At 44.8% G+C, this 11359-nt stretch overlaps 1 protein-coding gene across 1 annotated transcript; it reads left to right on the forward strand.

Moving 5' to 3' along the window:
* The first annotated feature begins 2658 nt into the window (after window positions 1-2658).
* Window positions 2659-4023, forward strand: LOC141649055 (aspartyl protease family protein 2-like). The gene is made up of 2 exons (XM_074457756.1): window positions 2659-3184; window positions 3281-4023. Exons 1-2 carry the CDS (start codon window positions 2659-2661, stop codon window positions 4021-4023), a joined length of 1269 nt encoding a protein of 422 aa, XP_074313857.1.
* The last annotated feature ends 7336 nt before the right edge of the window (window positions 4024-11359 follow it).

Consider the following 11359-nt stretch of genomic DNA (forward strand, 5'->3'; position numbering starts at 1 on the left):
AGAGCAATAATAAGCACATGAATAAATAGTGGTGATGATCGCACCAAAAAATAAATAAATAATGGTGATGAAGTAAATATGTAACCTACCAAGTAAACAAATAGAAGCATGTATAATCATACTTAGCCTAATTAAATTTAATGAAAATTTGTTAATCAGTGATATAAAACGTTAATTAAAAAAATTAATTTAGTACTTTTAAATAAATGCAAAACCAACGTCTTATGTATAAATATTTATGAATTTGAGTAAACCGTATCGACATAACAACACTTTATGTATAAAAATAGACAGAGTATATGAATTTGAGTCAATTATACAAAAAACAACCATACGTAAAGAAGAGTCATAGCTAGAGTTGATTAGTTTATAGAAGTTTAATTTTTGTGAGGTGATTTATTCAAGATCAAGCTCTATTCTCATATATGTATATATAGATCAATATACTACTTTTACAGAATCCAACTTTTACATCTCTCTCTTGTGCAATATTATGGAATCAAACTACCATAAGCTTGCTAAATTTGTTGTGGAGAAAAAATATATGGAGTACAATATTTTCACATTTGTTGTCTATCATAGTGCCCATAAGCACTTCTCTGTGGATTATGAGACATATACTCTGTAGTTGCTATTCTATCATATAAGATTCTATGATGAGAATCCATTGACGGCAAAACAATATCAATACCTGTCCAAGCTAATTATTATAAGATGATTCACAAAGTAAAGATTCACAAAGTAAAGCGTTCCTGTTTCACCATATGTAGTTGAGTTTGCCATGGAGCACGAATTTAATGACTTTAAGAAGACTTTCCGTTTTTATATTTAGTTAATATTTGTGTTATTGTATCTCCTAATTTGTCGTCAACTAATTAGATAAAATCTCCTTGTAGGATACTATCTAGCAAATAATTTGTGTACTTATACAGTTATCCCTTACTGATTCATCAATGAAAGGCAAGCATAGTACTCCGTAATCTTTTAAACCCGTTAACCAACATATAAATAGCTGATATTTAAAAATTGTATAAACCTATTACATAAGTCAATGGACCACTTATGAATAATCGTATAACATGATTAATTGGAACTGACAAATGAATCTAAGTCTTGCCACAATAATTTTAAAATCCGTTTCAATTTTAATGAACTTACAAATTTCTTTTCCGATGTCTCTTCAATAAACAACATATTGAGTAATTACATAAATATTAAGAAATATGAGCTAGTAACAAAGTTTTTGCTATGATAAAAACTAAAAAGTGGATAAAAGATAAAAATACCTTATAAAGAAGTTGACAAAATCCGTCCAATGCATGAAATATGTGCAATATAATCAATTCCCTGCAGATTCATCATTAAAAAACATTAATCTTAAGAGCATCAAAATATCAATAGAAATAATATCATATTTACAAACATGTAAAAATAAAGTACAGCATGATGAACACAAAATAATGCATATATCATATGAAGCTAATGTCCTGTCGAGAGAAAAAGAATTTGCATAGGAATCATAAATAGCAAAATTAAGAAGATATACGGCTAGACGAAGCTTTCAGAGTGCTATTATATGAGTTTTTGTCAATATCATAGTTTATATATAAGCCTATAAAGAGTCCTGGTTATCATCATTTTCCTATCATTAAGGTGATGAATTATATCTCCATTTAAATTCTAGTTTATGGCACGAAGAGTATGTATGCAGGTAGGAGTTGAATTCAAAGCTGTACTACCAATAATTAGACATTTATATTTATATTTATATTTATATTTATATTAGTAATTAATACTTGACAATTTTTTAAAAGTTGGACTCTTTGTAATCGCTCGAAAAAAGCTTCATTTATTAATATAGATAGATAGATGGATAGATATAGATTGTACATAAAACATAATAAAAAGTAGACCCGTGTAATTATTATACGGAATTGCACTAGTAAGTGTCACAACTCACAACCAACTACCATAGTTCAAAAATTCAAAGAGGGGACGTGAATGAAAAGTTCATCAATAAAATTAGAAATGGTCTTATATAGCAAAATTAGTAAATCTTTACGTGAATCATCCCCATCCTCGTTTCTCAAATCTTCTCTTCTTTCACTTGTCGCACTTCTTTGCTTTTGATAACTCACTTCGTGTCAGTCAATAGTTTACATTTAATTTATTTCCCCTCATAAAAAAAAGCAAATGTAAACTATTCACTGGAACAGATTAAGTAGGTATTTTTGTTTTGATTTAGTGCCATTTTAGACTCTAGAACAGATTAAGTATAGCTATTTTTGTTTTGATTTAGTGCCATTTTAGACTCTAGATACTGTGTACGCAGTATATCCATCAGATTACTTGGGTTATATCAGTGTGATTACATGCATTTATTTGTTATTTGTTAATATCTACTGAATACTTGTCCTAAATAAACTTTTATGCCTTCAACTCAAAACATATATAAATGTAGTGTCAATATGTTCATTGATCATTACCAAAGCTAGCAAAATTAAGCTACTCTTGACAATGTCCATGACTAAATTCAACCCAATATTATCGTCGTGGTCGAAGCTTTTACCTTTACTAATTGTTATTATACTGTTATGCTGTCTTACTCAAACATCTTGCACACAACCAAAACCAAAGGCAAGAGGTCTACAACTTAGAATGACCCATATAGATCACCCTGATTCGCCTATGTACCAACCCGAACTCACTGATATGGATCGAGACAAGAGATTTATAGGCGTGTCTGAGTCCAGGACGAGTGACGACCAAAGAAATATATCTGAGTACTATGAAGCTGACAATTTGTCTGTAATAAAAATTCAGGGTAAACTGTACTTTGTTGAAATTGGACTTGGGCAGTTTCATGATCAGCCATTTCATACGAATTATCTTGCTTTGGACACTGGCAGCGATGTTGTATGGACACAATGTGAAGGATGTAGCCGTTGTTTTCAACAAAATACACCTCTTTTCCCGAGGAGTAGATCTCAAACATATCAACCTTTTCCATGCCGGCAATGTCAAGGCCAATGCTACCAAGATCATTGCACAAAGACAATAGGTTACGGTGATGGTGCGGCAATGAGTGGAATCTGGGCAACAGAAACTTTCACCTTTATATCGCAGGAAACTGTTAATGGACTAAGTTTTGCGTGCGCCATCGATATAACAGACTTCAAACCAGGTACCTCTATGGCTCTACTAAAACTATGTAACTCCTTTCCCTGTCAATTTTTGTGAAACATGTGGTGGTAACTTTCAAATATACTTTTTGTTACAGCAAATTCTCGTAACAATATGGTGACGGGAATACTTGGAATGAGCAAAGGCAGAGACTCGTTAATAAAGCAACTAGGAGACCGAGCTGGAAACAAATTCTCGTTCTGCCTCCAGCAACGCAACACCCGAGTTCAAAGTTCCCCAATGTTTCTAAGTTTCGGAGACTATATAACAAGTCCGGCTATCATGTCCACTACTCCAATACTAGGTCGTAGAGGTTTCTACTATGTCGGCCTAAACGGTGTTAGTATAGGTGGCATGAACCTCAACATACCACCGCAGTACCTGACATTACGGAGTGACTATACCGGGGGAACCATATTTGACACAGGGGCGACCACAAGCCGCTTTGTCCCGGGTGCTTTTGAAATGATAAAAGACGCGATAGACAGATATGTTGAATACTATAATGGGGATACATTACGGAAGCGTACAACCCCAAATGAATACGGTCTAGAGCTTTGTTGGGAGCCGCTCTACAATAACCCCCAAGTTACCTTTCCGACCATGTTCATCCACCTTCGAAACAATGCAGATATGTTGGTTCAGCCTACTGAAGTTATCACAAAATATGCATATCCAGGAATTCCTCGGCCCGGTTTGTATTGTATGACGATACAGCGAGCCAACGCTGATTTTAACTCGATTGGATCTTTCCAAATGATTAATCAACGAGTGATAATTGACGTTGAGGCAGCACAAATCTCTTTTGCCCCAACTGATTGCTCGAACAGCAACTTTTGATAAACAAGACCGAAGAGGTCTTAGCCTAGTGGTTAAGACTGGGGTATCGAGACAATAGGTCACGTGTTTGAATCCCCCTCCCCTTTATTGTACTGGCCTTGCGCCTCATTTGACACACACACAAAAAAATAAACCTTTTGATAATCAATGTTGGTAGATCATACAAGTTTATTTCCTTCTATTCAGGGTATTACTCCATTTGTTTCAACGGTAAGACCATTTCATTAAAATAGACTGGAGTTATTAATCAATACTATTGTTCCGGGTGTAATTTCGGAGCAGTGTTATGACCACGTAAGCTTGTTGAATGATGACTTCACTTGACTCTTCCTTTCGCTCTTTCCTGCTTAAGATGAACAAACTGAGGGCTCGGCTTGGTACCGAGCGTACTCACTCCGACGCTCAAGTCAGTAAACTTAAAGAGATTAAGTTGTGTGTTACTTGGCAAAGTATACTGTAGAGAGATAAGGGAGTTTATACCAGATTAATAGTGAGTTTTGGAATGAATTGTGGATTGTTCGCCCCTTTTCTCAATGAGGATTGAGGAGTATTTATAGACTTTCACCTTTTGTCACGTAGTGGCCAAGTGGCCAAGTGGCAGAGCAGGTGGAAAGACTGTTCTACCCTCGGCCGAAGGACTTATGGCAGGTCGGCTGGCCTGGTTGACTCCATGCCGAGGGGACTGGATATGAGTACGCGGATTTGCCTCCCGGCTGGCTAGTTGCCTAGCCGAGACCCAAGTGACAGGCCGACAGGCTGCGTCGGTTAGGCTGTCTAATACGTTGACTTGCTGTGGATATCTTTGACCTTGCTCAATATGTTGACTCGGTCAGCGGGTGCAGAATATGCCCCATCAATTTGCCCCCAGCGTAGTCTATGTCGTGGTATGGACCTTCAATGAGTGTTGAGCGTATTCTGCGCAAGTTGGTCTTCTTCCCGGCTTCTTCTTCTTCGGCTTGGTTCTGTTCAGGCCGTACCGTATCCCCCCTCCACATGGATGAGTAATGGACATCCGATGTGGAAAAGAGAATGGCGCTGGCGAGACCAAGGTTGAGAGTGTCGTTCGTGTTTTTGATTGCCCCCGGCCGGTGTTGTCTTTGCTTTGTTGATCAGCTGGCCGATGGCAAGTAGATACCAAGGAGCGTGTCGAAGAAGATTTGTAACTGTATGTCGATTGACATTCCGTGGCTGCATGCTTGACACGTGGCTTAGCATTGATTGGTTGACGTTTCATGGGCTTTGCCCTGATTGGTCAATTGAATGGGCTTTGCTCTATAAATAGAGCAGTGTGCCTCTCATTTTGACCGCAAAACTTCATTTTCTCAAAAAAATCTCCTCTTTCTAGTTTCTTTCGAAGTGCTTTCTTTCTCTAACTTTCAAAGCGTTACCCGGTGTGATACTTTCTCCAAGGTAAACAAACAAATTTTTTCCAACTTTCAATTGTTAAGTTTTTGTTGTCACTATGTCTTCTGCTGATGCTCAACCCAGTACCTCTGCGCCGGGGGACGAACCGTCGCATCCTTATGAAGAGGAGCCACTAGTCGTCACCCCGATAGGGTTTGGGGGTCCCAAGTCGCCTTCTCCTGAAATTGATCCGAAATTTTTGGAGGGTTTTGAGGATGATGATGATGATGATGATGAGGCGACTCAATCTGATGAAGAGAGGCCGCATCTGTTGGATCACGGCGACGCCTGCTCGATCAATCCTGATCGTGCTTGGACGAATAAGTTCGTTAGTTGTTCCGGTCCTGATCTTTTTGAAGACCATTACTCCTTCGGCAAGGGGTATAAAATTGTTATCCCTGAGGAGGGTCAGGCGGTCTGTTGCCCTCCCAAAGGCTGTATCGGCGTGTACATCAGACACCTGGAGTATGGGCTCCGGTTTCCTCTGAATGAATACGTCGTAGCCATAATTAGAGCTATGAACGTTGCCGTGGCACAACTGCATCCGTTGGCCATCAGGACGATAATTGGCTTTGTGTGGCTCTGTCTCTTTAAGGGGGAGGCCCCAACGGTTAACCTGTTCCGCCGGCTTCATCACCTTAGGCAGACTACCCTAGGCGGCACGGGCTGGTACAACATACAGACCGAGGCGGGTTATGTTACCGTTTCCAAGCTGACGTCTTGCAAGGATTTGGAAGGGGCGGTGGGTATACGTCGAGGTTCGGATGACTATCCGCGCCCGGTCCTTCCGAGCCGCGTCAATTTGCGGTGTGAGAATCAAGGGGAGCATGACAAATACGTCTCCTGGAATAAGCTTAAGATGGACGCCGGCAGGTCTATCTTAATGAGGACGAAACGCGGGCAATGAGGTGTTTGAGGCCGAGAAGGATGGTACGCCGAAGAGATGGATGCCCCGACGCAGATCGTTCTTCGGGATGAGCCGCTTTCTGCCACGTCGGCCTCATACCGGCCCTCGGCCCGGGGTGAGTGGGGTCGGTATGAGGCCCATCTTTGCTTTTTATGTTTCGTATTTGAACCTTGGTTTATTCCTTTTGCTTAACTCTGCTTTGTTTCTTTTGCGGACCGATTTGGCCGGAATCGCTGTCTCGTCCTCCGAGGTTGGGACTTGACGAGAACGGGAGAGTTGTTGAGCTGCATCCTAAGGCTCGCCACGTGATCGTGACCGGCCCCTCACGAACTTATGGAGCGGCGAGTTGAAGGCATTGGATGTGACGGCGGCTCAAGCGCAGATTCTTTGGAAACGTGCCGCGCCGGAGACCAAAGTCAACATCTACGGCGGCAACGGCGTCAACTCCGGCTCAATCTTCAATCCCCGTGGTCCAAAAGGAGCATGTGGTCGTTGATGTTGAAGAGGAGGTCACCGTTGTGGAGGCTCCTCCTTCTTCGAAGAAGAGGAAAGAAACAACAATGCTGCATTGCCGTTATTCGAGGCAGGGGAAAAGAAGGACTCGGTAGGCCCTCTATCCAAGAAGGTCAAGACTGGTACGGATCTAACTCATGGCTCGGATTTAGCTGGTTCTTTAGGCATTCCTGATGACAGGCTCTCTGACATGTCAATGAATGTTGACATGGATGCTTTGTCTGAGTTTTTTGTAGATCAACCGTCGCCGGCTGTCGTTCTCTCTGAACGGCAATTGGAGAAGCGGCCTGTGCAGACGGGCAATCAAAATGTCACCGTCGACTCCTCATCCTCGAAGGTTTCCCCGCTCGGTTGCGGCGGAGGGTGCAAGGTTGTCCAAGAGGTGGCGAAGTGGGTGACATAGCCGCGCTCACATTATGGAGCAAGAAAAGCTCATGGCTGAGGCAGCTCCTGCGCTCAAACGGCTTAGGCTTGAGCTTGCTGCTTCTAAGCAAGAGGCTGAGAAGGCGAAGAAGGACTTCGTCGCCACCATGGAGAACCTCCTCACTCAGCGAAAGCTTAAGGAGGAAGCTGAGAAGCGGGTCCTAGCCGAGAGAGCCAAGGTTGAGGCTGCGTTGGCTGACGCCGCTAAGCTGCGGGAGGAGAGAGAGAAGCTTCAGGGCGGTTACGATGCTATGGTTGAGCAGAGGGAAAAATGGAAGTCCCTGCATCTGACCGAGGCGAAGGAGCACATGAACACAAAGGCCATCCTTGCTCAGAGGGAGAAGGACATTGAGACGCTCCAACCGTCATCATCACGACATGTGTGCCCGATCACGGGACCGGGCTGAGGATGCTACCAGGGATGTAATTAAAGAGCTCTTTCCTGAAGGCTCCTTCCCGTGGCAAAATTTTGACCAGCTTCTTGATGAGAAGGCGGATGCTGCGGAGGCAAAGGCCGCGGAGAAGGCAAAGGCGGCGAAGGCTGCTGAGGAGGCTAAGGCCAAAGCGGCCCATGCTGAAAAGGTGAAGGCGGCCAGGGAGGAAGCTGAGAGGGCAAAGGCAGGTGAAGCTGCCAAGTCGGCTTCTGGGTCGCCCACTGATGGTGATGCTTCTACTGCCGGCGGCGAGCAGAAGCAAGCATAGGGAGACGGGCGGTCGTCACGGATTCACCGGCCCTTCGACCGCCTTCACTGTTCGGGGGCCAACTATTGAGCCTTTCCTCCCTGCCATCCTTTTGGCGCTTCAAGTCTTATGTCTGTAACCTTTTGTTGTACTTTTTGTTTTTGTTAAACTTTTGGTAGGTTGTGTTTAGGCTATCCCTATGGGGACGGCCGTCGACTTTGTTTTGCCTCATCCTGTAAACATTTTTAATAAAGTTTGTTTATTTTGCCTCCATTAAGTTGTCTTCTTACGTTTCAACATATTGAGTGCTTTTTCGTTTTTACTTCCGGCTTGGCCGAGGCAGTTAGAAGGCGCATCTCAATTGTACTTAAACGTTTAAACATGTTGGCATGTCGGTCGCTTTCTCCACCACCCCCGGTCTTAGCCGAGGCAGTCAGATTTGCGCTTCCCAACCGCCGTTGTGAACATGTTAGCGTATCGCTCGTTGTGTCCCCGTCGCCCCCGGCTTTGGCCGAGGTAAAACGAGGTTACGGCTCGACAGCATTCGTATCTGTAGACATATTGATCGCTTCCTCTACCGGGCCTTCGGTTGGCCGAGGCGGCTAGATTTGCGTCTCAACTGTACTTATACATTCCTATTAGCGTATCGGTCGTTGTGTCCCCGTCACTCCCGGTTTTGACCGGGGCAATCGAGGTTACGGCTCGACAGCGTTCGTATCTGTAGACATATTGATCGCTTCCTCTGCCGGGCCTTCGGTTGGCCGAGGCGGCTAGATTTGCGTCTCAACTGTACTTATACGTTCCTAAGCATGTTGGTCGCTTTCGCGAGTATCAACTGCATTTGGCGTGACTGCCCGGCTTTGGCCGTGGCGTCTACTCTGGCATGACTATGGAGGGGACAAGTATTTTGATGGAAAATTTGGATCATTCTTCATAAGGTATAATCAAGCGTTGGGGTGCCCACAACGGTCTCGGACACCTCCGCCGCTATACAAAGTATTTCCTTAAGTTGTACGTGTTCCAGTGGCTCATTAAAGGAACATCCACCATGTCTGTCAACCGGTATGTCCCCGGCCTCATTTCTTCAACCACTTTGTAGGGTCCTTCCCAGTTGGCCGTCATTTTACCATGGACGTTTCCTTTGTTTGTGGCGGCCGACTTTCTTAGGACTAGATCTCCTACTCTTAAGTCCCTTTTGTGGACCCTTCGGTTGTATGCTCTTCTCATCCGGTTTTGATATACTGCCAAGTTGAGCCGTGCCGTGTCTCGACTCTCTTCGACCAGGTCTAGGGAGGCTCTTAGGCCTTCCCCGTTTTAGACTGGGTCAAAAGTTTGCGTTCTGAATGTCGGCACCGTTGCTTCAATTGGCAGCACGGCCTCAGACCCATAGACTAGGTGGAATGGACTGTACCCCGTTGCTTCTTTCTCCGTGGTTCGAAGTGACCACAGGACGCCGGGTAGTTCATCATCCCACCTTCCCTTTAGGTCTTCAACCTTCTTTTTTAGCCCGTTCAGGATTGTTTTATTGGCTGCCTCCGCCTGCCCGTTGCTCTGAGGGTGGCAGACGGAGGAGTATGCAAATTTGATTCCAAGCTCCTCCAACCAATTCATTACCATGTCGCTCCAAAACTCTCGGCCGTGGTCAAATACAATGACTTGGGGCAACCCAAATCGAGTTATAACGTTCTCCCAAATCACTTTTCTTACGGCCGCCGTGGTCTTGGCAGGTACCGCGACAGCTTCGACCCATTTGGTGAAGTAGTCAACGGCGACAATCAGGTACTTTCTTCCTCCGGAGGCCGTCGGAAATGGCCCTAATAAATCCATCCCCCACTGTGCAAAAGGAAGGGGACTGAGCACCGGTTGCGGGTCTCGGGAAGGTGCATGTATCACCGGAGCATGCATCTGACAATTCTTGCACTTCTTGGTCTTTGCTCTGGAATCCTCAAGCATGGTAGGCCAGAAGTAGCCGGCTCGGAGAGCTTTGTGGGCTAGCGTTCTTGCCCCCATGTGATGTCCACAGATGCCTTCGTGAATCTCTGTCAGTATGAGTTCCGCATCGGCTGGGCCGACACACTTCAAGAGTGGTCTTATTACCGACCTTCTGTACAATTCCCCTTCGAACACTGAGTACCTTGCGGCGATCCTTCTTATCTTCTGCGAGAGACTGCGGTCCTCCGGCAACTCATTTGTAAGTTTGAATTTCATTATTGGAGTCATCCACGTCGTCTCGGTTTCGATGTCGCCTACCATGCCGACGGTCTCAGTGATGCTTTTAGCATTCCTGATATCCACCATCACGGTTCGACTGACATTCTTGATGCTTGAACTGGCAAGTCTTGAGAGAGCGTCGGCTCGGTTGTTCTCAGACCTGGGGATGCACTGTATCTGGAAATATTTTAATTTTGAGGTGTCGGCTTTTACCCTCTCCAAGTACCTTATCATCCCATCGTCTCGAGCCTCATACTCCCCTCTGATTTGGTTAGTCACTAAGAGTGAATCTGTCTTCAACACAATATGCTCCGCCCCGGCAGCTCTAGCTAACTCGACTCCAGTTATCACCGCCTCATATTCGGATTCGTTATTTGAGGCCGAGAAGGTAAATTTCAAGGCGTACTCAAACTCGTCCCCGTTAGGTCTGGTGATAAGGATGTCGGCTCCTGAGCTGTTTGCCGTGGAGGACCCGTCGGTGTATACTTCCCACACACCGGGATTTGACTCTTCTTGATATGTGCACTCGGCCAGGAAGTCTGCAAGTGCTTGCCCCTTTATCGAAGGTCTCGGCTTGTACTGAATGCCGAAGCCGGATAGCTCCACTGCCCATTTGATAAGTCTGCCGGATTTTTCGAATTTTTCAATGCTTTCTCCAATGGCTGGTCGGTTAAGACCGCCACGGGATGTGCGTCGAAGTAAGGTTTCAGTTTCCTTGCGGCAACGACGACGGCGAAGGCCGCTTTTTCGATCAGTGGATAATTTCTTTCGGCGGCCAGCAGCGTATGGCTGATAAAGTAAATTGGGTGTTGCTGCTTATCTTCTTCTCTGACAATCACGGCACTGACCGTGGTCGAGGTAACTGCTAAATATAGATATAGCGTCTCCCCCAGCGTCGGCCTGGACAGGGTCGGGAGTTTTAGAAGGTGGGCTTTCAGTTGTTTGAAAGCCGTGCTCTGTTCCTCCCCCCAGCTGAAGTTTTTATTCCCTTTCAGCACTTGAAAGAACGGTGTGCTCTTGTCGGCCGACCGAGAGATGAAGCGGGCAAGAGCCGCCATTCTCCCGGTCAGCGTCATAACCTCTTTTCGATTCCTCGGCTCCGGTAGGTCCAGTATTGCTTGGACTTTCTCCGGATTGGCATCAATTCCCCTGGCGCTGACAAGTACGCCGAGGAACTTACCGACCCGGACACCGAAG

Source organism: Silene latifolia, chromosome 3 (assembly GCF_048544455.1).
Source record: "Silene latifolia isolate original U9 population chromosome 3, ASM4854445v1, whole genome shotgun sequence".
NCBI classification, from domain to species: domain Eukaryota; kingdom Viridiplantae; phylum Streptophyta; class Magnoliopsida; order Caryophyllales; family Caryophyllaceae; genus Silene; species Silene latifolia.

Bases quoted from the DNA above. Each gene is read 5' to 3' on its own strand.
- LOC141649055 (XM_074457756.1), top strand. From the start codon at position 2,659: ATGACCCATATAGATCACCCTGATTCGCCTATGTACCAACCCGAACTC. The intron at 3,185-3,280 runs GTACCTCTATGG...TTTTTGTTACAG, and splicing joins TATAACAGACTTCAAACCAG to CAAATTCTCGTAACAATATG.